We start from the raw sequence: 25282 nt of genomic DNA, 5'->3' as shown, positions 1-25282 counted from the left end.
TGTAACAGTAACTCTAAAAATGAGGGACTTACAAACTTTCAACCCCTATTTCACTCACTTTTGATTCTGATAAAATAAGATATTTTAAAACCTTCTCCGTATTATGGTGTCAAACCATACTAAGTTCCATTTGAATTGATTTAGTAGTTTCAGCGTGCCCGGTCAACATAAAATGCGGACAGACAGACAAATCTATCGAATTTATAATGCCATACAACAAAAGTTTTCAAAATAACTTCGATGCACGATGTAAGTATAGATATATTAATACTTATAATAAAACTGTAACAGGTCAAGTTCTGTACACCGAAGATATTTTATAAGTATAGATATAGATTACTAATGGATATCCTGGACTATCTTGGAAACTGAATATAAGACAGCCGAAGCGTACCTAGGAAGGGCCCTGTATTAAAATTAGTTGGGGGGGGTCAAGTGAAGGGTAAATATTTATCACAAAAGAAAAAAAAGCCCCTGCATATGTTTGTCTTCGCCGAAGCCATCATTCCAAAGTCAAGTTATATAAAACTGAATGATTATATATCCGTATGCATTTGCGAAAATAAACTTATAACATTATGGAACTAGCAAAAGTATGAAATGCTTGATTGAAACCAGCCATGACTGTAAGTTATGGTAAGCCTATTTAAAAAGAAACATATTATAGAATTAAAAATATAAGATAGTTATTTATGTGAAGAGATAATGGGTTCCGAAGTATTACTGATAGTTCAAAGAAAACGGTTGAAATTTTTTATATGATTTATTTTAATTTTATATGATTTTTATATGATTTATTTACAGTAGAATGTTGTTATGAACTTGTTTAGTCCAACAAATTAAACAATGTGAAACAAAATTCCAAAGTATATAAATATATTATTACCTATACTAGAACGTTAATCAAAAAGTATTAATTGCATTACGAGCAAAAAACAAAGCTGCCAATCTAGTAGGTAGATATATTTTACAACAAATTAGGAGTGTATTTTTTAGTTTTTCACTGAGGTGTCTCATAACATGGCATTTATGATGAGTCACTTTTAAATCAGAATCTCCTTGAAATTGTTAATTTTATTTTCATTGTTTTAAAGTGACTGAATGTAATATTGGTCAATTTATAACCAGAAGTTTAAAAATAACAATCGCAGTTTTGGTATATATATAATATCTACTTATCTACTATACTAAAATTATAAACAGATAAAGTTTGTCGTGTTGTAAGGAGTCTACTGAATCGATGAAAATTATTTTATCACTAGAAAGCTACGTTAATTGTAAATGTCCGGGAATAAATATATTATTTTATTAAAATACTTTTTTCACCGTACCCATGCTATCTGAAAAACACTTTGATCGACGTATTTCGTGAAGTGACATATCGCTATCTCTTTCATTGCACTGGGACGAAAGAGATGGGACTGGAACTACTATGCCGCCGTTGGTTAAAATTTTGTCCATTTCCCTTCGCGAGATATGTCTTTGGTCGCATGTTAGCATTAAATAATATAATTTAAGAATACTAGTAAAATAAACCAATGAGAACTTTGCTGTAGATATCACCATCATAACAACCCATAGTCGGTTCACGGTTAAGAACGAGTCTCCGCTCAGAATGAGTTAGACCTTGGTCCACCACGCTGACCCAAGGATTGGCAGACTTCACACACGTGGAGAATTAAGAAAATTCTCTGGCATGCAGGTCTCTTCACAATGTTTTCCTTCACCGTTTGAGACACCGAGACACGTGATATTTAATTTCATAAAATGCACACAACTGAAAAGTCGGAGGTGCATGCCCCCAGAGCGCATTCGAACCAATGCCCTCCCAATCGAAAGCAGATGTCATATCCACTAGGCCATCACGGCTTGCCGTAGATATGGAAATAGAGAAATTTAAAGAAAACTTTACAGGTTGGCAAATCTCAGACCTCATCCATTGATTGTTTTGATCCATTTACTTAAACTTTTCCATCTTCAACGCCTGTTTATTTCAGCACAAAACCCTGATTCTGATGACATTGAATTTCCATCTCGTAACTGCATTTAGTGACGTCAATCCAGTCAATTCGTTCATGCAAGCTGTCTATGCCAGTAAGTTTTACGTAAATAAAACAAAATTGTGTGTGTTATAATTTAATAATAAATGGAAAAACAGGGTTACAGGTTAAAGCAAGGGTGCTCAATTTGACATAAATTTGAAAATCATCTAGGTTTTGAGGCTAAAAATATTTATTTAAGCATTTGATATAAAATTAAAATGTTATTATAAGAAGTATACACTTCTTCTATGCTAATATTATAGACGTAAAATGTGTGGTGTTGTAGGGGGTAATCTTTGGATCCACTGAACCGATTTTGAAAATTATCATTTTACTCGAAAGCCACGTTATTTGTGAGTGTCATAGGCTATATTTCATCCACAAATTCTCATGGGAACAGTAACTACGAGGGTGAAATCGCGTAGCGTTGACTATACATACTAGTATTTTAAAAAGCTATCATCAATATTAATGATGGCAGTCAAAAGTTAACTGGTCAATTCATCCTTAACCCTCGTAGCTAGGGTGCCACAGGATATCAGCATCCGCGTGGAGACAGCATCCCCTGTAAAACAAATAAAACTAAAATCAGTGAAAGGCATTACCAAAAGGTATAAAAGGGGCTAGCACCCGCGCCGCGCCTCCGACTTGACGACATGACGGCGATAGCGCGATTGGTACGTTCAATTTGTTCTAAATTTGAATTTAAAAAAATCACCTTTCCGTTCAGGAACAAGGAAGTGATAGAATCTCGAGGAATCAAAATTATTTATCAATTTATTGAAAAAAATGTTAATTCTTTATTAACCATTAATTTAGTAAATTACTATTACCTAAATTAAATTAAATATTCTAAAAATCATTGATAATTAAATGCATGTTGAATGATGTAATGTGTAATTTATAAACGAAATTTAAAGAAACCAAAAAAAAAATTAGGCAGTTGAGTGAATTCTAAATTCAAACTTTAATTTCGTATTCATAACAAAAAAAGCTTTAGATAAGTAAGCTTATTTATTCACGATTATTTTAAGTACAGTTTTCTTCCGCTTTCAGTTTTTAATTACTTTTTTTTCAGATTTTTTTTTAATTAACGTGTTATGAGTGTAACAGTTCGTGTATTAAAACTATAAAGTCAAGTGGACTTTCGCTAAGCAACGATTGCGTGTGATAACATCGTGATATCGTGATAATAAGTGATAGTGTTCTTTGTCTGTGATAATGGAAGTGTACCAAGGTGCGGCCATGTTACTTATAATTAGATCCATTATCTGATACAGGTTGTTATTTAAAAATAACTGACGTACGACTTTGACATTTAGCGGGCGTCATATTGGATTTATTTGGATTGCAAGGTGGTACGATTTTTCTGGCTCCTACCGTGTTTTTAATGATCTACCTACAATGGTTAAGCAATGTTGAATCAATAGGCTAGTTGACACTTTTTTTAATGATAATAAATAGTTGATTGTCGTTCTACTAGATTAAAAAAAAAATTGAGACGTGATTACATGAAAATTTTATTTTTTAATTTTGACAAGATGAGCCAAAACGCCTATCGGCCATGATGGTCTGTATTTCAACTGTTTCATGACGTCACTATATCAAATTCCTTACAAACGGAGGATATTTTATAAGAAATCCTTAACTTTTACTAATTAATATCGATATATTTCAGACCCTTATTCCATGTACTGTGCGAAATTAATATTATATTAAATTTGACATAACCTACCTATTCTTCAAGGACGCATCCTTATATATGGGCTTGTAGCCATATGGAACGTCGATTCTCTTTCAAGAAGCGCTTCGAAAATTAAAAAAAAATGTATGAGAATGACATTCACTATCGACAGGTCACGTGATCAAGTTGTCGATCGGATCTGTCATTCATACATTTTGTTAGTTTTTGAAGCGTTAGCGTTTGTAGAAAGAGAATCGGCTACAGGCCTCATGATGTAGACATGACATACTTGTACCTATGTAGTGCAACAATCAATCAATTGAGATTTTGTTTAATCGCGTATTTTGAAACTTTTTGATCAACACTTCACACTTTTTTTAGAAACACTTCAAATCAAACTTCATGACGTTTTAATAAAACATAATAATCAGAAGTTGGATTTTAGGTTCTGCTGATCTTTTTATCGCCCTAATTCAGTTTTTTTTTTGTTTTTTTTTTAAAGACAGATTACACTTCGGCTTCGACTTTCTTATGTTTCAATTATTAGTTGTATCCCGGTTATACTCGTATATGATTGTCGCATACTTATATTATCTACATATCTACGTCTGTGCCGGTAGGGTGATAATTAGCCAGATCAGATTGACTCGCGCTCAAAATCGAACCCAGGACCTCTGTTGAAAATCAGATAATTACCAACTGCGCCACAGGTCACTTTCAAAGATTTACACGTATCAATAAACAAATAGCATGAACTTTATAGATGTATTAATGCATCTGGGGGTGTATTATGAACCTACATTGGAAAAGGAATGTTTTGTTTTGTACAATTTGTATGTATAATGCCTACCCTAGATAAAGACCTTGTGCAAGCCACTGCGTGTAGATACTATAGAAACATAATGTTCCAATTAAGTGCCAATGAAATGATTACAGCAACTAAAATATAGAAGGTCTAGTCATGCGGCCTTACAGCGAGTATAAATTAAATATTTTTGTTAAAGCCGATACAGAATGGGTGGACTGGAATTTAGTTTTGAGGTCGTTCTGTTCAACTTTGCGAGCTTTTTTATGCTTTAATAAACTACTGGCATTTATTTTCGTTTTTTAGGGTTCCGCAATCAAGTAAGGAACCTTCACATGGATTTTTATTTATTAGGTATGGTTTGTTCGATCGATTATATGAAATTAAACTGTGTTAGTTTTTATAGTTACGAAGACGTCACGAGAATTATTATGCTATACTCGAAAGTAAAGAATATTATTTCAGTTATCTCGCGTTGGCGGGGTTTACAAAAACCTTAAACAATGTCATGTGTAAGCTATAAATAGTCAAATCCGTGGTACTCTGAGATTAATCTAACCAAAAAAGTCAAAAAAGTGAAAGTCAAAATTAATTTGACTTTAGTGATCAGACGGTAACACATACGATGTTATTTTTTGCTTTTTAGTATATTTTTTTGATTTAGAATTTTTTTTTAAAGATTTTATTTTACATGAGAATAATAGGTTTGCGTTTAATCATAATCATAATCATAAATCAGTCATTGCCAGGATGTGGTCATATACAGATATTGTTACATTATAATGTTCATACATAATCTGCCTCATAGGCGTGCAAGCCGAGTACATTATAATAATTTTTATTTACTAATATTAGAATTGTCAATTATTTACAATGTCATTTCATAAATTAAAGTCATATAACAAAAATAATAAAATAAAATTAAACCAAAGTAATACTGTCAAAACATTAAGTATACATAAAATAATTTGTCATTAAGGAACTCTGCTATTGTGTAATATCTTAGAGTATTTTGACCATTCTTTCTTTGAATTGCACAGCATCTAACCCTTTCAAACTCTCTGGAATATGATTGTATTATATGCGCATGGCCATACAATATATGTTATTTTTAAATATATTTACTCTCTTTGTTTACAACTCCTACTCTTTTATAAAGGTATGTGATTCGTAGTGGCCAGTAATAATACAATGGTGTAACTTAGTGGTAACTGTTCGTAGGTATCATTACCCGTTGGTCATGGTGTGCGACCACGTGGGTCGAGTCGCAATAAACAGTGCATTACTGTCACACTCGACACACTTGCCTACTGCCTACTTCTGCAGTTCGTTGCCCTTTTACTGACTTCTAGAGAAGGAGTTTGTTTATTTCACTCAATAGCTCAAATAACTCGAAAAATATAGAGCCGGACTTAAACCTGAGAACTTTTAGAGGGAAACTTACTCAATAGCATAAAGGTTTTAGGGCTTGATTTAAAATTGATAGATCTTAAGTTTGATCCCCAAACCTTTAGACTATTGTATTAACCACTGGTACAATTTTTTTACAATTAATTGGGGGAGTAATAAGAATATTGGGTATGTTAATTTCCCTCAATAGCTTAAAGGTTATACAGGATGCTCGGGAGTATTTCCCATAACTCTGGGGTTATATTCTTTACCGAAAATAATTTAAAATGTTCAAGGAATATGCGTTCCAAAAATTAATATTTTCGGGGTAAATAATATTTCTTTTGTAAATAGATCCAAAAATGTGTCCTTTATATGCATCCTTATGAATTTATTAAACTATGAATGATTTGAATTTGTAAAACTATGACCTCTGGATGTTAGCCGTTAACTATGGGCCTCATAAGAAGGTTCAGATTCCCTCAGTGGGCAATTGAACGAGCTATGCTTGAAGTATTGGTATCGAATCATAAAAATAATTATTTCCTGAGAGATAAAATCTGTCAACAGTTAAACTGTTATTAAAAGCTAGATGTAAAACTCTTAAAAGACCAAGACTTCTTATCTTACTCTCGCAAGTGCATTAAGAGTCAAAAAGCCAGTCCGCCTCGAACAAATTGCAGCACAATGTGGAACAGTATAATAATGAGGTAACTTATAACATTACAAAGTGTTTGAGCGAGTTATTTACAAGCAGTGCCAGACGCAAAGCACGTGCGATTACGTAACCTTTATCTGATTGTAGATCGTGCAAAATTTACAAAGGATTTTCGCGGAAATATCCAAAAAATCTGTAACTAAAACGGCGTATAGGTACCAACAAGAAAAAAGTCTTGATTGCTTATTTAGTGAAATATTGACTCCTCATAGAACAGTTACAGCTTATATTCATATTTGTGTAATTGTTAATTAGTGTAAAAATTACTTGACAAAGTTAGAATACTTACTTCTTAATTTAACTTTGTTTGATTAAGCTTATAGTAAGCAATCAAACAATTTTATTTCATTAAGTGTATTGTGACACATCTATAAAACAATTGAATTAATTCAATAATCCATTAAAAATTTTAATGCGTAAAAGCGTAACAAACAAACAAACTATCCATACATGTACCTATTAGTGTTAACGATTAAAACGCAATAGTTCTGTAGAAAATTTTCTACAATATCGATCTTAAATACATGTAATATGTTTTAATCAACTCTAAATACGCAACTCTTTGTGTAGTAACGAATTTTGGCATTTACAATACAGCCAGGAGCGTAGGCGTGATGTATAGCAACAACATAAATGCGTAACGAGCAGTCGTGACACATGAGGCGGTGGGTGTAATTCCACACCCTGCGTTGCCAGGAACATGACACGATAGTGTGTCCATACGTCAACTCCTTCTTCAGGATAATGTCTTGAAAATAAAATAGGAAATGCTTTAGCTGCCAATGTCCCCAGAATCAAGTTCTCACAGCATCAACTCATCTCAATGCATAAATGAAACTTAAGAAGTTAATAAATTTAGCTTGTTAAATGAAAAATAAAACCTCTGAATAAAAGTAACTGTAGAAAATATAGTACCCAAAAACCCGTCAGGAAACTCAGTAGTTGTATTACAGTTCAAGTTCTCATATCTTGTATATAGATGAACGCTTTGTCAATACTTATACAGTTCAAGTTCTCATATTATAATACTGTCGATTTTTCCATCAATCTACGAGTAAAGTATCTGTCTGTGATTTGAAAATAACTGTTATTTATCACGTTTTTTATCAACCATACCAGCACTCAAACGAGCTTTTATAAAATATTCATCTGTCTTTCTGTTTATCCGGGCTAATCCGAACTACGAACTAAAGGAACGGCTGAACCGATTTTATTTGGACTTTCATTGGAGGATATAAGCAATATCTAGGCTACTTTTTATTTTGGATAAATCCATACTTCATAGTCATAGTCATAGTCATATTTTATTCATAAACTAGCAGACCCGGTCAACCTTCGCTTTGACTTATGTACACTTCTTTCTTATCCCTACCCTACACTACCCTACTCCTACCGCTACCCTACCCTACCCCTACTCTACCCCTAACCTACCCGCTTCCCGCGGGATTTGTGAAAACTTAATACCCCGCGGACAAGGTCGCGGGTATCCGCTAGTTTTGTATAAAATGAAATACGACGCAAGGCTGTCTACCTGTCCGGACGTGTCCTGCACACGGCGGCGTCGTGGCCACCAGTCGGCGACAGGCGGCAGGCAATGGCCTCTAACGAGTCTACTTTCCGATTTGCCGCCCTTTGTGAGAATTACACGCACCGCGAGACAAAGAGCTGTAATTGATTTGACTGCGACGAACTTGAGCCGGAACACAGATACGACAAAAACTACACTTCGCTAAATAATATCCAATTATTTACAAATGACTTCTCAATATAATTAGACTTCACTGATAAATAATGATCTTTATGAGCCGATGGACGACCATTGCTGTACATTGACCAATAACATCGTTAGAGAATAGCCGTGCAGTGGGTAGTGGAAATCACTTAAACCAAGTGACCCGCTTGCTCATTTGCACGCTATATTTTATGACAAGTCGTCATAGGCGTATATAGCGGGTGGGCCGGACCCACCCTAGAATAGTCCAGTGCCTACCCTAGAATACTGGCCTACCGATTTGAAATGCTGTGATGAACGCCGAAATACCAATAATTTTACAGAAAATATCATTTAAAATATCAAATAATAACAATTACAACATATAATAAATAAAAACTTATAAGTAATAAATATTATGAAAAATATATTAAGACCTTTTCTGATACCTACCTTAGATACAAAGAAAAAATAATAAATAAGTCGAGCCGTTTCAGAGGTCTGCGTCTACAAATATTGCTAACGAAATTTTAATATTGAGTGTCGACTCTGTTCAGTGATATATAGGCCCACCCCAGGCCCACCCCAGGCCCACCCTAGGAAGTAATCCTAGATACGCCAATGCCGTCATCCTAACTTTTTACCTAAGTAGCAAAATGTTTTAGTAAATAACTATATTTATAACCAACTGATAAGTAAATATATTAGGAATGTCTATATGAGTGATTTGTTCATTAATAGCATAACGATATAGAACTAAAAACGGTTTGACACGTAAATTCACCAATGCGTAACTTAGATGCAGGGCAGTACAAGGCATAAGCTTTTTGCGGTGGCGATAAGTCACATTGCCATGTACGAGTTTTATGTATTGTTTTAAACAAGATACAACCAAAACTCAAAATCTTAAGTCCTACTTATTACATAGTCTCATGGGTTCGTCGACATTTCGCGGATCATAGCAAAATAAATAAATTATTATCTATTCATGATGAACTTCCGCAAAATAACGCCTGCTTCTATCCAATATTTAATAACCTACAGGCTGCTTTAACTTAGACCAAACACCACCACGTGCCAAATAGCCATTTTTATAGACAAAATAAAACATTTTTTCGTAATTCGCCGCCAAGGTCGTTTCGCCGCGTGTTGTAATTGAGTCAAATGTTCTAAAACGCGTTTATGTTATTATTACGATATCATTTACGCGAACTTGACGCAAATATACAGTAATAGCTGTTCACACCGAGTGAGTGTCGGCACGCGGTGCGTGCAAGCGTTACTCAACCCTGAGCGACATCGACAATCTATTTACGTGTTGGCAATTTTATAAAAATTACGGAAATTGTGTAAATATATGACCAATTACTATATTTTTATCTTTATAATATTACTAGCGCCGCGGTTCCACTCTCTCCCGTTCCCGTGGAAATACAATATGTAACTTATGTTGCTCGGTAAAGATGTAGTTCTATTGGTAAAAGAACGTTCAGAATCGGTTCAGTAGATCCAGAGATTACCTCACAAACTTGTTACTTTTTAACCTTTTTATTACGTTTTCACGTCTTCAAATCTGTTTTGATGAATATTAGTAAACTGACAAATCGAACTCACGTCGTCATCAACCCATATTCGGGTTATCAGGTTTCCTCATGATGTTTTCCTTCACCGATTGAGACACGTGATATTTAATTTCTTAAGATGCACACAACTGAAAAGTTGGAGGTGCATGTCCCGGACCGGATTCGAACCCATACCCTCCGGAATCGGAGGCAGAGGTCAAATCCACTGAGCAAAAAAACTTATCCATCACTCCACTCTGTTAAGGTGGACAAGAGGATGAAGAAAAGAATAAAAAGACTACAATCATGACTATAATTAAGCGATGATGCAGAACTTGCCTTGAAGGACGAAGGTGCCTATTGATTACTTGAGGATACCCATGTTGTATGTGGTATGAAAAAGGGAGGTGGAAGGGTAGTGCTGATCCATAGTAATAGTGTAAAATGTGGTAATAAAGGCATGTCCGTCTATTGCAGGCCATTCTAGCGTTGTGTGCGTGCGCACACGCACAGTACGCGGAGGAGCGCGCGCCGCGGTACATTCCCTCGGAGTCCAAGACCACGCCCGCGCCGCCCGTCGCCATCCTCAAGCAGATCAACAGGTACTTCTTCTTCTTATAGCCGCTAGTCTATACACCTAACTTCTACATTCAAAGCCAAATATCCAAAAGAAAACAAACTGTACCTGTTGGACAGAGTGATATAAGGATATATCACTCTCAAGGTGATCAAGGTTCTCTGGACCGCTTATCCGCTACGTCAGTAAGCCCTCATTCGTATGACAGTTTATTAACGGACGTTAAAAAAGCGTTCAAATATAGTAAGAAGTTAAATAAAGGTCTATTTCCAACACCCAAAATTGAAAATGCAACACTGCTCGAACAAAAGCGTCGTCTTCTAAAAACGCTGTCGTGTGAACATTTACTTGGGAATGCATTTGTTGTATTTAAACGCTTTTTTGAAAAAGCTCTCGTTGCGAATGAGGGCTTACTGACGTAGCATCTATGCGGTTCAAAGAACCCTATATCACTCTGTCCAACAGGTACTGTTTGTTTTCTTTTGGATCTTTGGCTTTGAATTCAGTAGTTAGGTTTAGGTGTATAGACAAGCGTTTGACAGTAGGCAGTTGTCAGACGGCGGTTGGTGTATATTAAGAAATGTTTTCTAACGAAAAAAGCCTTCAGTTTAAACAAGCAAACGCGCTTGGTTTGCTCTCTCAGCTCTTCATCCAAAAGCAAGCAAGCGGTCTTCCTGACCAAGAAATTCAAAAGATTGAATATAACCTCGCTTTATTTTATCGACGTTAAATTAGATATTACGAGGATTGATATCCCATTTCAGCACCTTGGGACGCCAACGGCTCGTTGAACTATACGGCCTGCCCATTGCCACTTCAGCTTCGCGACTCGCTGAGCTATGTCAGTGTCTTTAGTTCGTCTGCGGATCTCCTCTATCCTGATTCGATCACCCAGAGAAACTTCAAGCATAGCCTTCGCTGAGTGACTTCGAGCTTTCTAATAAGGCCCATAGTCAGCGACCAAGTCTCGGATCCGTAGGTCATCACTCACAGATCACAGAATTTGTCCTACTGTCAATAAAATATTGGCTACAAAATCATAGTTAAATCATAGTACGCCTCTCTGACTGAGAGTTACATATTTGCAACTTTTGTCGTGGAGACCCTTGGGCCATGGAGTCGCCGTGCCAAAGAAATTCACCGAATCATTTCACCGCGGCTAGTTGTCTCAACTGGTGACAGAAGGGCTAGGTCATTTTTTGCGCAAAGGATCAGCCTGGCTGTCCAGCACGGAAATGCAGCCAGTATTCTTGCCACCATTCCTCGTGGATATTTTATTAAGATAATTTATTATACTTATTATATATACTTATTGTATAGTTATTAAGATAATTTAGCTTAAGTTCCTTGTTGTACTCTTTCTCAATAAAAAAAAAAGAAAGTTAAATGTTTTATGTGTTAATTCCAGACACAACGAAGACGGCTCGTACACTTACGGCTACGAGTCTGGCGACGGCTCCTTCAAGATCGAAACCAAACTGGCCAACGGAGAAGTCAAGGGCAAGTACGGCTACAGGGATGACACTGGCAAGGTTAGTTTAACCACATTTAATATACTTTCGTTCGTTCATTTTTCGATAATATAGGAATTTTATAAAATATCAAGTGTCAATTATTTTCCCCTGCAGTAGTGCATCAAATTAATCACTTCACTGGTCTACTGACCTAATTTAAAATGTTATTTCTACATTTTTCACAAATCTAAAATGATGTTAGTGATGGCAATGAAACGTTCAACCGTCACTTTCCAGGTACGCGTGATCGAGTACGGAGCCAACAAGTACGGCTTCCAGCCGGCGGGGGAGGGCATCACCGTCGCACCCCCCACCCTCGTCGACGAGTCCACTCGGGAGGAGGGCCTGCGTCCGAGCAAGGTAACTAAACTTCAACTTTTTGATTACTCATATAAAATATTTGGGCATCCCATTATAGTTAGGACGAGATCAGTATGAGGCGAATATCTTAGCATTCCATGGATTCACCGTGCAGGTGCCGGGTCCATCGTGTAGTAGAGAGAAAAACTCCGAGCAGAGTCCTGAACTTGTGACTACAGGATGTAGGGTTAAGGAATTCCTTGACGATCGATCAACACTCCCCGTTCTCTGCTCGTGTTGTTCTCCCTGCCTAGCCAAATTTGGTAAGATCCTATTAGAGCAGCTTTGGATACTCGTTCTAATATAGATCTAGCTGCACTTCTAGAGAGGCCAAGGTCTTTAAGCAAGTTATAGAGAGATTTTGTTGGTAATCCTTTCGCACTTACTTCTACGGCGTACAGACTAACTACATAGCCATTTTTAGTTAGTTCATTTGTTAGGTCATAGTAGTAGTACTATACAAATGCTATACATAGGCTATTTTTTATCCCAAAAAATCCATGGTACCCTGGGGATTTGTGAAAAACTAAATTCAACGCGGACGAAGTCGCGGTCGTCCGCTAGTACCTCAATATTGAAGCCGCAGGCTAACAAATTAATATTTCTATTATTCACATAGTTCACATATCACATACTCAGCTTTTTCCACATACTTACCGATACATTTCTCAATTTCAGAACCAAGGCGGTCGCTCCCAATACCGCGAGCCCGCGCCTCAGTCCATAGACTACGACTACGAGGAGCCCGCGCCCGCCCCGCGCCCCGCACCGCGTCCGGCGCCCCGCCCTGCCCCCCAGCAGCAGTACAGGCCCGCGCCCCAGCCGCAGCAGCAGTACAGGCCGGCGCCGCAGCCGCAGCAACAATACCGACCTGCCCCTCAACCGCAGCAGCAGTACAGACCACCGCAACAATCGGCTGCACCTACTCCTCCTAGGGTGAGTTCATTTTGTTTTTATTGTAACCAGCATAGTTATATCTCAATCTGACCAGCAATAAAATTTATCATGAATTCAAAGGAGATGGTCCAAAAATGTATGGAGGTCCAGTCATTGTACCCTAGCGGAAATAAAAGAAAAATTTTTTTTTTCCTTTTTTTTTTGATTATACAAATCTACGAATTTACTTTAATTCCTTCGAAATAATATTCATTATCTTCCAAGAAATGCAACACTATTATGGGTAATAATGGCGGATTGATGACGTTTTCAATGCAGTAATCGATTTGACGTTTGCTGTCAATTGTTATATCATTGTTGCTCTAAGGGCGCCATCTTGATATAACTCAAAAACTTGGGTTTTAATTATATTTATTTCTTTTTATTTCGTTACATTTATTCACTTTAATAAATTTTAATTAGATCCTTATATTTTTTAAATTTTAATGATACGGGGTACAAGAGTGGACCTGAAATATCCTTTTTCATGTTAATTTTAATGGGATTAAATTATGAATAATCTTCACTTTCCATTTTAAATATCTATTTTACCCGATTGCAAGAAGGGTTATGTTTTTCGCGCGTATCTTGTATGTAGGTATGTATTCAATATTCTTTATTACCTCATATCTTCCAAGCTGTTAAACGGATTTACGTAATTAATATATAGTTAGATTTGTCTTATTAACCCAAGTGTTCTAAGATAAGTGTAGTTAAAAAAAAACAACACAACAACTGTAAGACACTATAGGTGAAAAAAATGGTATATCATAGCCATATTTAAAAAGCGTACAATTAGAAAAACTCTATTTATTATTCGACTTTTTGATTAATAAAATTATATTATCAAACTAGCGGACGCCTGCGACTTCGTCCGCGTGGAATTTAGTTTTTCACAAATCCCGCGGGAACCGTGGATTTTTCCGGGATGAAAAGTAGCCTATGTGTTAATTCAGAGTAAAATCTATTTCAATTCCAAATTTCAGCCAAATCGCTTCAGTAACCGCAGCGTAAAAGAGGAACAAACATACTTACACACAAACTTTCGCCTTTATAATATTAGTAGGATAGTAGGATAATATTAGTAGGATTAAATTAATACAGCCGATTCTTCTAAATGGAAAATTGTTACAATAATAAATGTTCTTCGGCAGCCAACCTTCTTCGCCGGCGCCGCGCCTTCCCCATCATCAGCCCCAGCGCCGTCCAGGGACAACTTCTTCAACCCAGAACCCCAACAACCCAGACAACAATACAGACCTCAACAAGAGTTCAGACCAGCACCCCAACCTCAACAGTTCGCCCCCAAACAAACCCAGGCAGACTTCGGACAAGACTTCAACTCCGGTCCTCAGAGGTTCCCATCAGCCAACCAGTTCCAGCAGCAGCCGCGTGGTCAATCGTTCTCCATGCTGGACCAGCTCCTCAAGGAGTACTCCTTACCCCAGGGTGGCTCAGCGCCCCTCCACGACATTTCGTTCGGTTCCTTCTAGTGCGATTAATCGATAATTCGAAAGTTGTAAATATGTAGTTTATATTAATTAAACAATTCTTTTTTAAATTAATATATCTGCTTTTCATTGAACTTTTCTACAGTTCATTCTGATTTGAAAATATTATAAACAGATTTGATGTTGAATCGGTCGCGCCAATATCCAATATCGCAATTTAACCGAAGGTCAAAGAGACCAGAAATAGCTCAAGAATCCATAAACCTATAAAGTTTTAAAATTCTAAAATATAAATTCTTATCTTTTTCGTACAAAACCTAATACAATATGCTTACTCAATTCCCAAATTATATTTTCCAAGAAGATCCATTTCTTTGAGCTTTTTCAATTTTTATTTGTTAACCCCATCCCATGGACAGCAACTGAGTATTTTGTAACTTTGGCAATCAGATCAGTGCGGACTTCAAAATTCTGGGCACTGGCTTTTCTTTTCTTTAGCTTCTAAATTTTGGGAAAAATTACAGTTAAAAGAACTGCGATACACCAATCTAGGACCATTTAAGTCATGTTTAGATTTTATATACCTAACCTCAGTCATTTTAACAAGAGAATCAACTAATTAGAATGGACTATAGAACAATTCCTTGAAATACAAAACTGATTTAATATAACATTGTTAAAAATGCATATAACTTCATAATAGTAAAAATTGCATCAAAATTTTGATAGCCTGCTTGTTTGATAATGATCTCGGAGTTTATCGTAACTGTTAAATATATTTAGTTGTACGCCAAATATGTTTTAAACAAATATAAATGCCAATTTTTAGTCATAATAATATGACGGTGTATTTTTTTCATTTAATTTGTTTCTACGAGTAGTTATAATATTAATTTATAGAGATTAGGAGATTGTTTGTTTTTTTTTTATTCTCTACAAGTTAGAATCTCACCTGACGTGATCTACGTCTCACATCTACGTCTTTGCCGGTAGGGTGGTAACCAATTAAGAAAACCTCAATCGGCCCAACCGGAGATCGAACCCAGGATCTCCATTTTATAAATCTACCGCGCACACCACTGCGTTACGGAGGTTGTCAAAACGCGTAGGTATAATGAATTAAAATTCAAGAGTTTGTTTGTTTGTATGTCTCGTCTCTGGAACTACCTACTTATCGGATTGTAAAAATATTTTAGTATATTATAGCCAGACTCGAGGAGTAACTTAGGCTTACTTTAAAGTTTACCCTCACATATCCCCGAATTGTTTATAGTCTTCAATATACATAGGATAATTTCTATCCTGATTTTTCCATCTACGTGCTATTTCTAAGAAATCATATTGTTTCTCTTGATAACCACTAGAAAATAGCAAAATACATTGTATACTTGGACGATGACGCCTATCTTCTTACCTCCTAAAGTATGGTGACTTTATGGATGTATAAGTAAATTTGAACTCCATAGTTCCCTTCTGTACCTACATAGGAATATGAGAGCAACTTTTAATCTATACTTATATTATAACGCTGAAGAGTTTGTTTGTTTGATTGAACGCGCTAATCGCAGGAACTACTGGTCCGATTTAAAAATTTTCTGTGTTAGATAGCCCATTCATCGAGGAAGGCTATAGGCTATATATTATCCCCGTGTTTCTAAGGGAACGGGAACCACGCGAGTGAAACCGCGCGGCGTCAGTTAGTTCTTATATAAATGTCGAAGGTCAAATCTCAAGCTCTTATACCATATTGTAGTAAGGAAAAAATATTCAAGGTCGCGATATTCGAGTACTAGCCTATATAAATATGTAATACATGGCATGCAACATTACACAATAGCCTCCGCAAAGCACCTGCATTGTCGGCGCGGAGGCCGTGGGAGCTTCTCCCATGGACCAAAAACAAGGAACAATCGCCTCTTACCCGACATGTGTGCTGTTCACAGGCTGTTGGGTAATGTTACGTACAATACAATTATTGTATGCGCAAATAGACAATATGATTTATCATAAGACAATGGTACTTGGCAGGGTATAATGCAAATAGACAAATCCTGCTAATTCAGTTTGATTACGTATCGAAACCGATAGGTGGCTACGATCGGAGTTTTAGCGAAAGTGAATTTAAAGAATATTTACAGTATATTAGGAGTGGAATACAATAGTGTAGCGGGTGGGGGCCCATCCGATGACTGGTAATTTGTGCAAGAAAACTCCTACTTATCTCAAACTTGTACAAACTACTCTTCATAAAGTTGAACGTTCACTCATTTGAGTCATCCGCTTCCAAAAAACACAAGAAATTAAATTTCATTATCAACAACCCATTCGGCTCACTATTGGGCCCGACTCTCCTCTTAAAATGGGATTAGGCTAATATAGTCCACCATGCTGGCCCAATGCGGATTGGCAGGGTTCACACACATAGAGAATTAGGAAAATTCTCAGGTATTCTCACGATGTTATTCCTTCACCGTTTGAGACACGTGAACAACTGTACCTTCAGTTGAACGTTTTAACAAAGAAGCGCTTCAATTGTCTTTACCTTTGTACTTAATAAGACTTCTGAAGGTGCTTGAAAATTTACGTTTAATCAAACAGAACGTCTTTCATTCATTCTCAGACCAGTTTCTTTTTAGGTATAAAGACTTCTAGAACTCGACTCTGGTAGTTCTGGCATTTCTTGGCTCCCTCAAATACCTCGATTCAGATTTTGGAACAAATCACCATTTATCCATCATCAATAAATATAATCTTTGTAACGTATAAATGGAACCGACTTCAATGACATATTTATTTCAGTTAATTTGATCCCCGTATGTTCACCGGGACGGGAACTACACGGATGAAACCGCGGGACGTCGGTTAGTATACAATAACAAAGCTTGGATGGATGATTTGCGGTATCTAGTTATAATAAAAAGCATGGATGGATGATTTGCGGTATCCAGTTATAATAAAAAGCATGGATGGATGATTTGCGGTATCTATTTAAATCTAAATCCGTGTGTGTGCGTATTGCGCGGCGTGAGACAGTGGGCAGGCGACAACGCAAACAATGCTCCTATTGCAGACATTGCGTACCGCATGTCATTTGTATTGTTTTACTTTTAACTGCTTGCTAAATTAGCCACCGTCGGGAACCTTGTCTTGTCTTCAGTTAGCCAATTTGAATATAATAAGCTGATCATTTAAATATTATTTGGTGGGAGGTTCATTTTGATAATGTATTTTGAATTAACTTTCAAAAGAGGTTCAACTTGGCATGTAGATGTATGTGTATGCACTGATTCCTCCCAAATATATTGGACCAGGATTTTATTTAAACATTCTATGAATATTAATAATTTATTATTTAGTAGATTAGTCATTATAATTCAAGAATTTACCAATTTTTGTCTTTCGAAACTCAGTTCGATTAATGAGAATACTTGGTGTTTAGGTTCTTTGATATAGAAATAGAAAAACACTGACATTTAAAATTGCAATTAGCGACAAGTTTTGAGTTATTCTGATAATTCAAAAGTTATAATGATCAAATATGCTCAAGATAATTAAATAAAAGACGTTTTTAAAGTGGAATTTTTTATCTAAATAATTAAAACAGTTCTACAAACTATGTATCAAAACTATATACATTAGCGTAGCGTAAAAATATTAATACCATCGAGTATTGTGTTCCTTATAACTATCACTTGACCTGTTCTACTAATAAATATATTTAACTACTCAATGTCTGCTCTGTGGTGCTTTTGTGTTTGTTGAAGCTTCTTCTCCGAGTATTTGGACGTTTCTCACCTGTTTCCGCGGCGGCGCTGCGGTCGTGAGCTCTGTGGCCGGCGCAGGGGTTGGCACGTAGTCGGGGTTGATGGCGAGCAGAAGCATTTTCAGAAGCAATGCTTCTCTGATCTCTACTGGAAGATATTCGGGTATTTCATCGATGTGGTTGGATGCGGAGCTTTGCGAATCGTACGGACGGGTGTATCTCCGTCGAGGCGTGTATCTTTGGCTCTCGTACTGGTCGTCATATTGCACTTGGTTGGAGTACACGTCTTGCCTGTACCGCGGTTCGTATCTGTAATCGTAACGATCATCGTCTTGATAATGCCGCGACTGGTAAGACTCGCGGCGGTAAGGCTGGTACGGCGGCCCCGGCATCAACTGATCCATCAGACTTTGCAAACGATTCTGCCTTAGTATCAAAATGTGAAGCAACCGCTTAAAATCTCTCGTACTTACTGGAGCTGAGATGGTCTGCATTTCGTCGATCGGTTCGTATCTCTGGAACAGCGGCTGACTTCGGTAGGGGTTCACGTATCTCGCTTCGTAGCCCTGGAGCGGAACACCTCTTTCGTCTACTGGAATTTGGACGACTCTCGTGACTGGCCTTATTTCGTACGGTACGGCTGACGCCTCGGACGCTTTCGGCTGATGCTCCTTTCCGTACTGAGGTTCCAATACTTTGTCTTGGTATTCGTAGTGGAGAAAGGGCCGCTGGTTGCCTATCGGTATGGGCGCTCCGGGATTGTCTCTCAAGTATTCCTGCGTTCTGAATTGAATAGTCGAAGGTCGTTGGTACACGGGCTGCTCGTAAACTCGTTCTTCCTCGGGCCTGTGGGCTGGTATATGAATCACTGGCACTGGATTCGGTGTCACCACACTTTCGTGTTGATAAACGCGGCCTGTGCTCGCTTCTAAAGTCGTTTCCTGGTCTTCCAGCTGCGTGTCATGATATTGCTGTTGTATTTTCTGCCTCGCCGCTAACAACGAGTGTATGAGTCTAGGTCTAATCGTCGTCGTAGTGAACAGGGGACGCAAAGTTCCGTGCGACAGATGACTTCCGTATACATCAGTCGAATCGTCTCCCATAGACTGCTGTAGACTTACCATGTGATGATTGGAACTCGTTCCAGATAGCTCACGTCGGATGGCATTAGACTTAGGTTCCTCGGGTTGTTTTTCATTGTGATGCTCATACACTGGTTTTAACGTTTGTGGTGTTGTTGTGGTTTGTTTAGTAACTAAGTCGTCTTTCACTGTCACAGGCACTGTCTTGGAGGAATGCATCCGAGTTTTCATGATGTCTTCCTTCCGATAATGGTTTTGAGAGCTGGATGTAGTTTCTTCGAGCTTTTGGTTTTCGGTAGACGTCTCGATCGGGGACCGCATCAAGCTAGGTCTGCGCCGCGGTATCGCTTGTATCACCGTACCCCTGGTTGTAGCGCTGCCTCGCGTCGGATACACCACGGTAGCCAGAGGTCGCCTGGTCGTCGACGATACCGTTTTGTTCACCCTCACGACCATTGTCGGTGGACTCGGCGTCGTGTTAGTCGTAACAGGGACCGGGGTACTGTCTCCAGACGAAGAATAAGTGACCCGCTTAATTTCCCCACCTTCGTCGAGATATCCAAAAGTCCCTTTAACGTTTCCCAGAACATCACGGCTCTCTATTTTGAACGTTCCATCGTTGGCCTCGTACCCGATGGTGTAGGACCCGTCTTCGTTTAAACGGCGGATTTGTTTTACTATTTCAGTTTTGGTCGGATCGCCCGTTTCACTGGCCTTGAGAATTTCTTTGGTGGAATTGGTTGCGTCTGGTGGTTCGGTGGTGGAGACATCGGTGGAGTTGGCGATGTCTGCGCAGGCCGCGCTGGCGAGGCACGCGAGGAGCAGGAGCAGGTTCATCTCGTCGGGCCGCCGGCAGCCGCATGACGGAGCTAAGGCGTGGGCCACACACACCACTCCTCTATATAAAATATCGCCCCACTTGCGTCCCGGCGTGCGAACGCCTTACGCAAACAACGCCATTGTTGTCACTTCATTATCTGAAACGGAAAATCTTTTTTCTTCGCATCTACCTGCGCTCCGCGGTCCCAATTGTTTAAGGGCCCGCTGACGCGGATTTATGTGCCGTTTGTATTGTAGTGATACAAAATTTTAATAAGACAATCTTTGATATTATGCTGTAATGGTTTTTCAGTTTACTATTTTGCTTTAATACAAAATACTGCAGAGTACTCCTGGTATATTGTGCCAAAAAGAGGGAACTAAATCTCTAAGGCAAGTAAATCTGATAAGTTATGTTTGGTACAAAACCGAGAGTTATAGATATAACCTTGATTCTCTTTGAATAAGAAACATAATTGAACTTAGATTTTTATAATAAGAACTCTATTTCCTGTTGCTTAAACTTTTATCTTGAAAACGAATACGAATTCTGTTGCGATAAATTCCATTTTTGGAATCGCTTAATTTCAAAAAATTAGTATTATAATTGGTTTTTTTCATCAATATCAATGAAAACAAAGTTACTGCCTATGCGACTTTTTTAATAATTATAGGTCAGACTATCAGATATTAATTACTAACATAATTACTGAGATCGACAGCTTGACGTAGATACTCTCCTATATGTATGGCAGTGTAATGTCTATTCCCAAGTTCCGATTATAAGTTTCATCATCATCATCATCATCATCATCATCTTCACATCACCAACATATCAGCCGATGGACGTCCCCTGCAGGACATAGGCCTTTTGCAGAGACTACCAAACATCATGATCCTGAGCTGCCTGCATCCAGCGCTCACAATCTCTGTAACTCGCTTGTCGACGGTCTTGGGGTAACATTGCGTTTTTTAATGCAGGGTTGCCATTCCAGCACCTTGGGACCCGTTGAGTTTCAGAAGGATGAAAATTCTATAATTAGTAACGGAATCCAGGACTCGATTCTGTGTTACTCACTAGACCAACAAGTGCGGTGCGAACGGCAAGATCGGGGCCAAGCATCAGCATAAACTAAAACAAATGTACGCAATATTTCATCACTTATCTATTTTATTCATTTCCAAAATTACTGAGCAACTCTGTTATTAAATATTTTTCACACGGCCGCCTGTCATTGTCGGTGTTAATTGCAATAGCTCGAATGGAAATTAAAGTGGATTTCGTCTTCAAGGTTTCTGGCGCTGACTCGGAATGGGCATAGATCGTAGGGCAGGATAATTGCAAATGATAATGGAAGTATGGTGCTTTAATTAGGTTTGCGGTTCTTATAGGCATACAAATTTTGTACAAAATGGACTCTAATTTTTGTAGTAATTTCGAAACAACCTAATTACTTGGGTATGACCTAAATCATCATAATTATCTGCCTATTTTAATCGCCCACTAGATAGCGACAGTTCTGGGTTACTTAGTTATTTAATTGAAGTTTTGGAACTTTGACACACAACGCTGATTCAATGCTGGTTGGCGGCGGTTATATATATTGGCCTCGGCAGCGAGATTTACATCTGATAAGTAGTTTAGACGTCGTGTTACAAAAAAAAACATTCATATGCTATATATACCACTTGCCCAACTAAGCAGTTGTAATTTTGGCAATGTACTTATATAAAATAAACAAATATATGTAGTAATTTTTGGCCCATTTTTAACAGCCCATTACAGGGCCAGGCCTCCCTCCTTATAGGCTATATGGAGGTTAGAGCCACCTCGCTCATCAGCTTGGATGACAGGATGATTCCATTTACCCAAATAGTTTCATTTATGGTTTGGGGTAGGTACAATAGCGATGTGAGGTCCGGGAAGCATAGCCCTTAATTTATAAAATCCAAATGTGCATTAACATATTAATAAGCAATATCCGGCCCGCGAACTAGTCTCATCTCAAAATGAGACGGGTTAGTAGGCTCTCCAACGCTACGTAAATAGTCCACCACGCTGGCCCAATGCGGATTGCCAGACTTCACACACGTAGAGAATTAAAAAACATCTCAGTGCAGGTCTCCCTCACGATGTTTTTGCCTTCACCGTTTGAGACACAGGAAATTGTATTTCATAAATCTGAAAAGTTGGAGGTGCATGCCCCGGACCGGGTTCAAACCTACGCCCTCCGAAGAAAAAGCAAAGGTCTTGCCCTCAATCACGGCCCAAATGTGCGTTCATTAGACAATCACAAAAAAAGCCTCTTCATTTTATGAATTACCGATACGCCATCTAGCGTTAGTTACTAAAACTATTTGACTATTAAGGCAGCTACGTGAAAGTGTTTAACCTTATATGCGTTGTCGAGTATGTTATTTGCTATTCAGTACTTACACTCGTAACTAAGTAACTTAGTGTTTCCCCACTCCTCCGACAGAGCGCGCTGCTATTTTTGCTTAGCATCTCAACACATTCACACCTTGGTGTGTGAATCGTGAGGTTCACGGGACTTCACCTAAACTATTGAACACGACTTACACCTTATAACTGGTTTTACTTTTTCATAGAATAACCCAATACTGTCCCCCACCCGGGGGTTCATCCAAGGACTACCTTCGCAGCATATAAATGCCCGCATCACCACACAAAATCACCACACGCAAAGGCCCCTTGTCTTGGACGTGTTTCTCCCAGGTCCTTGCGGGGTATACCTGGGTTCCCTGGGCCGACGTATTATGGGCTGGCGGGCATTTCTCTTTAATAGACTAGCAAATTTAGGGATTATCAGACTTTTTTAAAGTCCCGTCACTATAGGGCTCGGCTTTCCTCCTTAAAGTATATAGAGCTTAAAGACGTTGCTTGAATGTGGATTGGTGGGCATAGGATGACAATGATTTTATTTTCTATTCTAAGACTATTTAATGATCTATAACAGCTATTAATGATAATGACCGAGATCGATGACTTGATGTACTCTCCGAGGCAAGGGGGTGTTACAACACAAACTTTCCAACTTCAGGCTAAAAATTGCTCTGAAAATTTCTAAAAAGAAAGATAAGCGTATTTATAGCCCAGTCCAAGACTCGAAACCTGGACCTCGTGATCCAAAGCCACATACGCTAACCATTGGAATAACGAGACAGGTAATAATTCATCTATACAAATATTAGGTATATAGAGCTAAAGTTTGTGGTGCTGTAGGGGGTTATCTCTGGATCTACTGAACAGATTCTGAAAATTCTTCTACAATTAGAAAGTCACATTATTTGCGAGTGCTATATTTTATCGCCGTATTATATCGCCGTATATTATATCGAAACCGCGAGGCGTTGTCTAGTAAATTATAAAATCCTATATATTAAGCTGCAAATCGAATTCTTTGTAGTGAACCAAATCAATCATTATATTTTGATTAGCAGACGCCCGCAACTTCGTCCGTGGATTATTCCGGGAAAAAGTAGCCTTCTATTCTGCCCCAAGGTGCACTTAACCTCTATACCTAGTTACGTTCAAATCGGTTCAGCGGGTTACCCGTAGACAGACAGACTTACTTTCGCATTTATAATAATAATATCTATAGATTTACTTGAGTTTTGATTATATGTTGTGTCCTAAATTGATCATAGACATTGTTTGCTTAGGTTTTATTTAAAAATAATATAATTAATATATGCCGAATCTCTCTTCTTGCGTGAATCAAGGCACCTACCACATAATCAAAATAGAGAAGTAGATCACTAGGTATTTCGATGTAAACTGTATGTACATTATACACAATATTATTTAATCAGACACGCCCCAGGTATCACAATAACAATCTGTTATATCGTCTTCCGCATTCTCAATACTTTACGCGCAAATGAAAATTAACATCAACAATACATAACATCGCATACTATGTAATAGCTACGTAATAAGCATAACCACGGAATACACTTAACATAGGTATAACCCACAGAATAAAGATGATCCAGAATGATAAACAATCCCATAAAAAAACGTCATGCGTCTCCTTGACATTGGCATATTTTGTATTTAAAAATTTATCACTAACAAAAATTACGTAAATTAATTTAATAATCAATAATTACCAATATAAAAATACTCCATCTTATTTCTTTAGTTTTCGTAAACAGTTTTATAATAATTAAAAACAAGACGCCATATTTCTTGAATAATATTGAAAATTACTAATGCGACGCTTCGTGTCGTACTGACTCGAGAACGTATTCGTTTTGAATTTTGTATTTTGAACGGCTGCGACACCGTCGTGTTCCGTGCGCTCTATCTGCCTATTATTCTTTAATCTGTGGGTATAATCATTTACTAGTAGGTACAGATTTTGTTTGTCGAAGTTTCGAAGGGTTCGAACGTAAATCTATACCTGACCTGACCTGTCGATAACGAAAGTCATTCCCATACATTATTTAATATTCGAAACGTTATCGTTTGTAGAAAGAGAATCTACGTGCTACTTGTCTACAGTACCTGATATGCTACTCGTATTAATTAAATGTAAATTGAGACTTTTTACCTCAGAATAGAGATTGTTCAATATTCTGAGCTTTTTACCAATGCCTTATTTTTCTTTTTAAAAATTGTTTTTGACTATTTCTACTTTAATTTTGAGCATTGACTAATTGATTTGATAGGGTTGTATAGTAGATATGTTAAGAATAATCTTTTCCTATTAATGTTTCTTTCTTTCTCTAAAATTTACTACTTTCTCTTTTCCCTAAAATTAACCACTGTTAACTATTTCATTATGTAAAATAACTAATACGGCTTATACCTTAATTTATGTAAGCTTGCTGCAAGCAAACTCA

The 25282-nt window shown here is 37.6% G+C and overlaps 2 protein-coding genes across 2 annotated transcripts; one reads left to right on the top strand and one right to left on the bottom strand.

The window, feature by feature from the left end:
- The first annotated feature begins 2564 nt into the window (after window positions 1–2564).
- Window positions 2565–14863, top strand: LOC112054280 (protein transport protein SEC24). The gene is made up of 6 exons (XM_024093985.2): window positions 2565–2719; window positions 10389–10513; window positions 11897–12020; window positions 12240–12362; window positions 13041–13298; window positions 14453–14863. The coding sequence occupies exons 1-6, from the start codon at window positions 2699–2701 to the stop codon at window positions 14789–14791; spliced, it is 990 nt and encodes a 329-aa protein (XP_023949753.1). The 5' UTR covers window positions 2565–2698; the 3' UTR covers window positions 14792–14863.
- A 3451-nt stretch (window positions 14864–18314) lies between these two features.
- LOC112054279 (uncharacterized) lies at window positions 18315–20475 on the bottom strand. Its single transcript, XM_024093984.2, has one exon. It carries the CDS (start codon window positions 20429–20431, stop codon window positions 18476–18478), a length of 1956 nt encoding a protein of 651 aa, XP_023949752.1. The 5' UTR covers window positions 20432–20475; the 3' UTR covers window positions 18315–18475.
- Window positions 20476–25282: the final 4807 nt, after the last annotated feature.

Source organism: Bicyclus anynana, chromosome 9 (assembly GCF_947172395.1).
Source record: "Bicyclus anynana chromosome 9, ilBicAnyn1.1, whole genome shotgun sequence".
Lineage (NCBI taxonomy): Eukaryota > Metazoa > Arthropoda > Insecta > Lepidoptera > Nymphalidae > Bicyclus > Bicyclus anynana.
Note: the sequence above shows the minus strand (reverse complement) of the source record. Positions and strands in the feature narration are given on the sequence as shown.

Bases quoted from the DNA above. Each gene is read 5' to 3' on its own strand.
- LOC112054280 (XM_024093985.2), top strand. From the start codon at position 2,699: ATGACGGCGATAGCGCGATTG. The intron at 10,514-11,896 runs GTACTTCTTCTT...TGTTAATTCCAG, and splicing joins ATCCTCAAGCAGATCAACAG to ACACAACGAAGACGGCTCGT. The intron at 12,363-13,040 runs GTAACTAAACTT...TCTCAATTTCAG, and splicing joins AGGGCCTGCGTCCGAGCAAG to AACCAAGGCGGTCGCTCCCA.
- LOC112054279 (XM_024093984.2), bottom strand. From the start codon at position 20,431: ATGAACCTGCTCCTGCTCCTCGCGTGCCTCGCCAGCGCGGCCTGCGCA.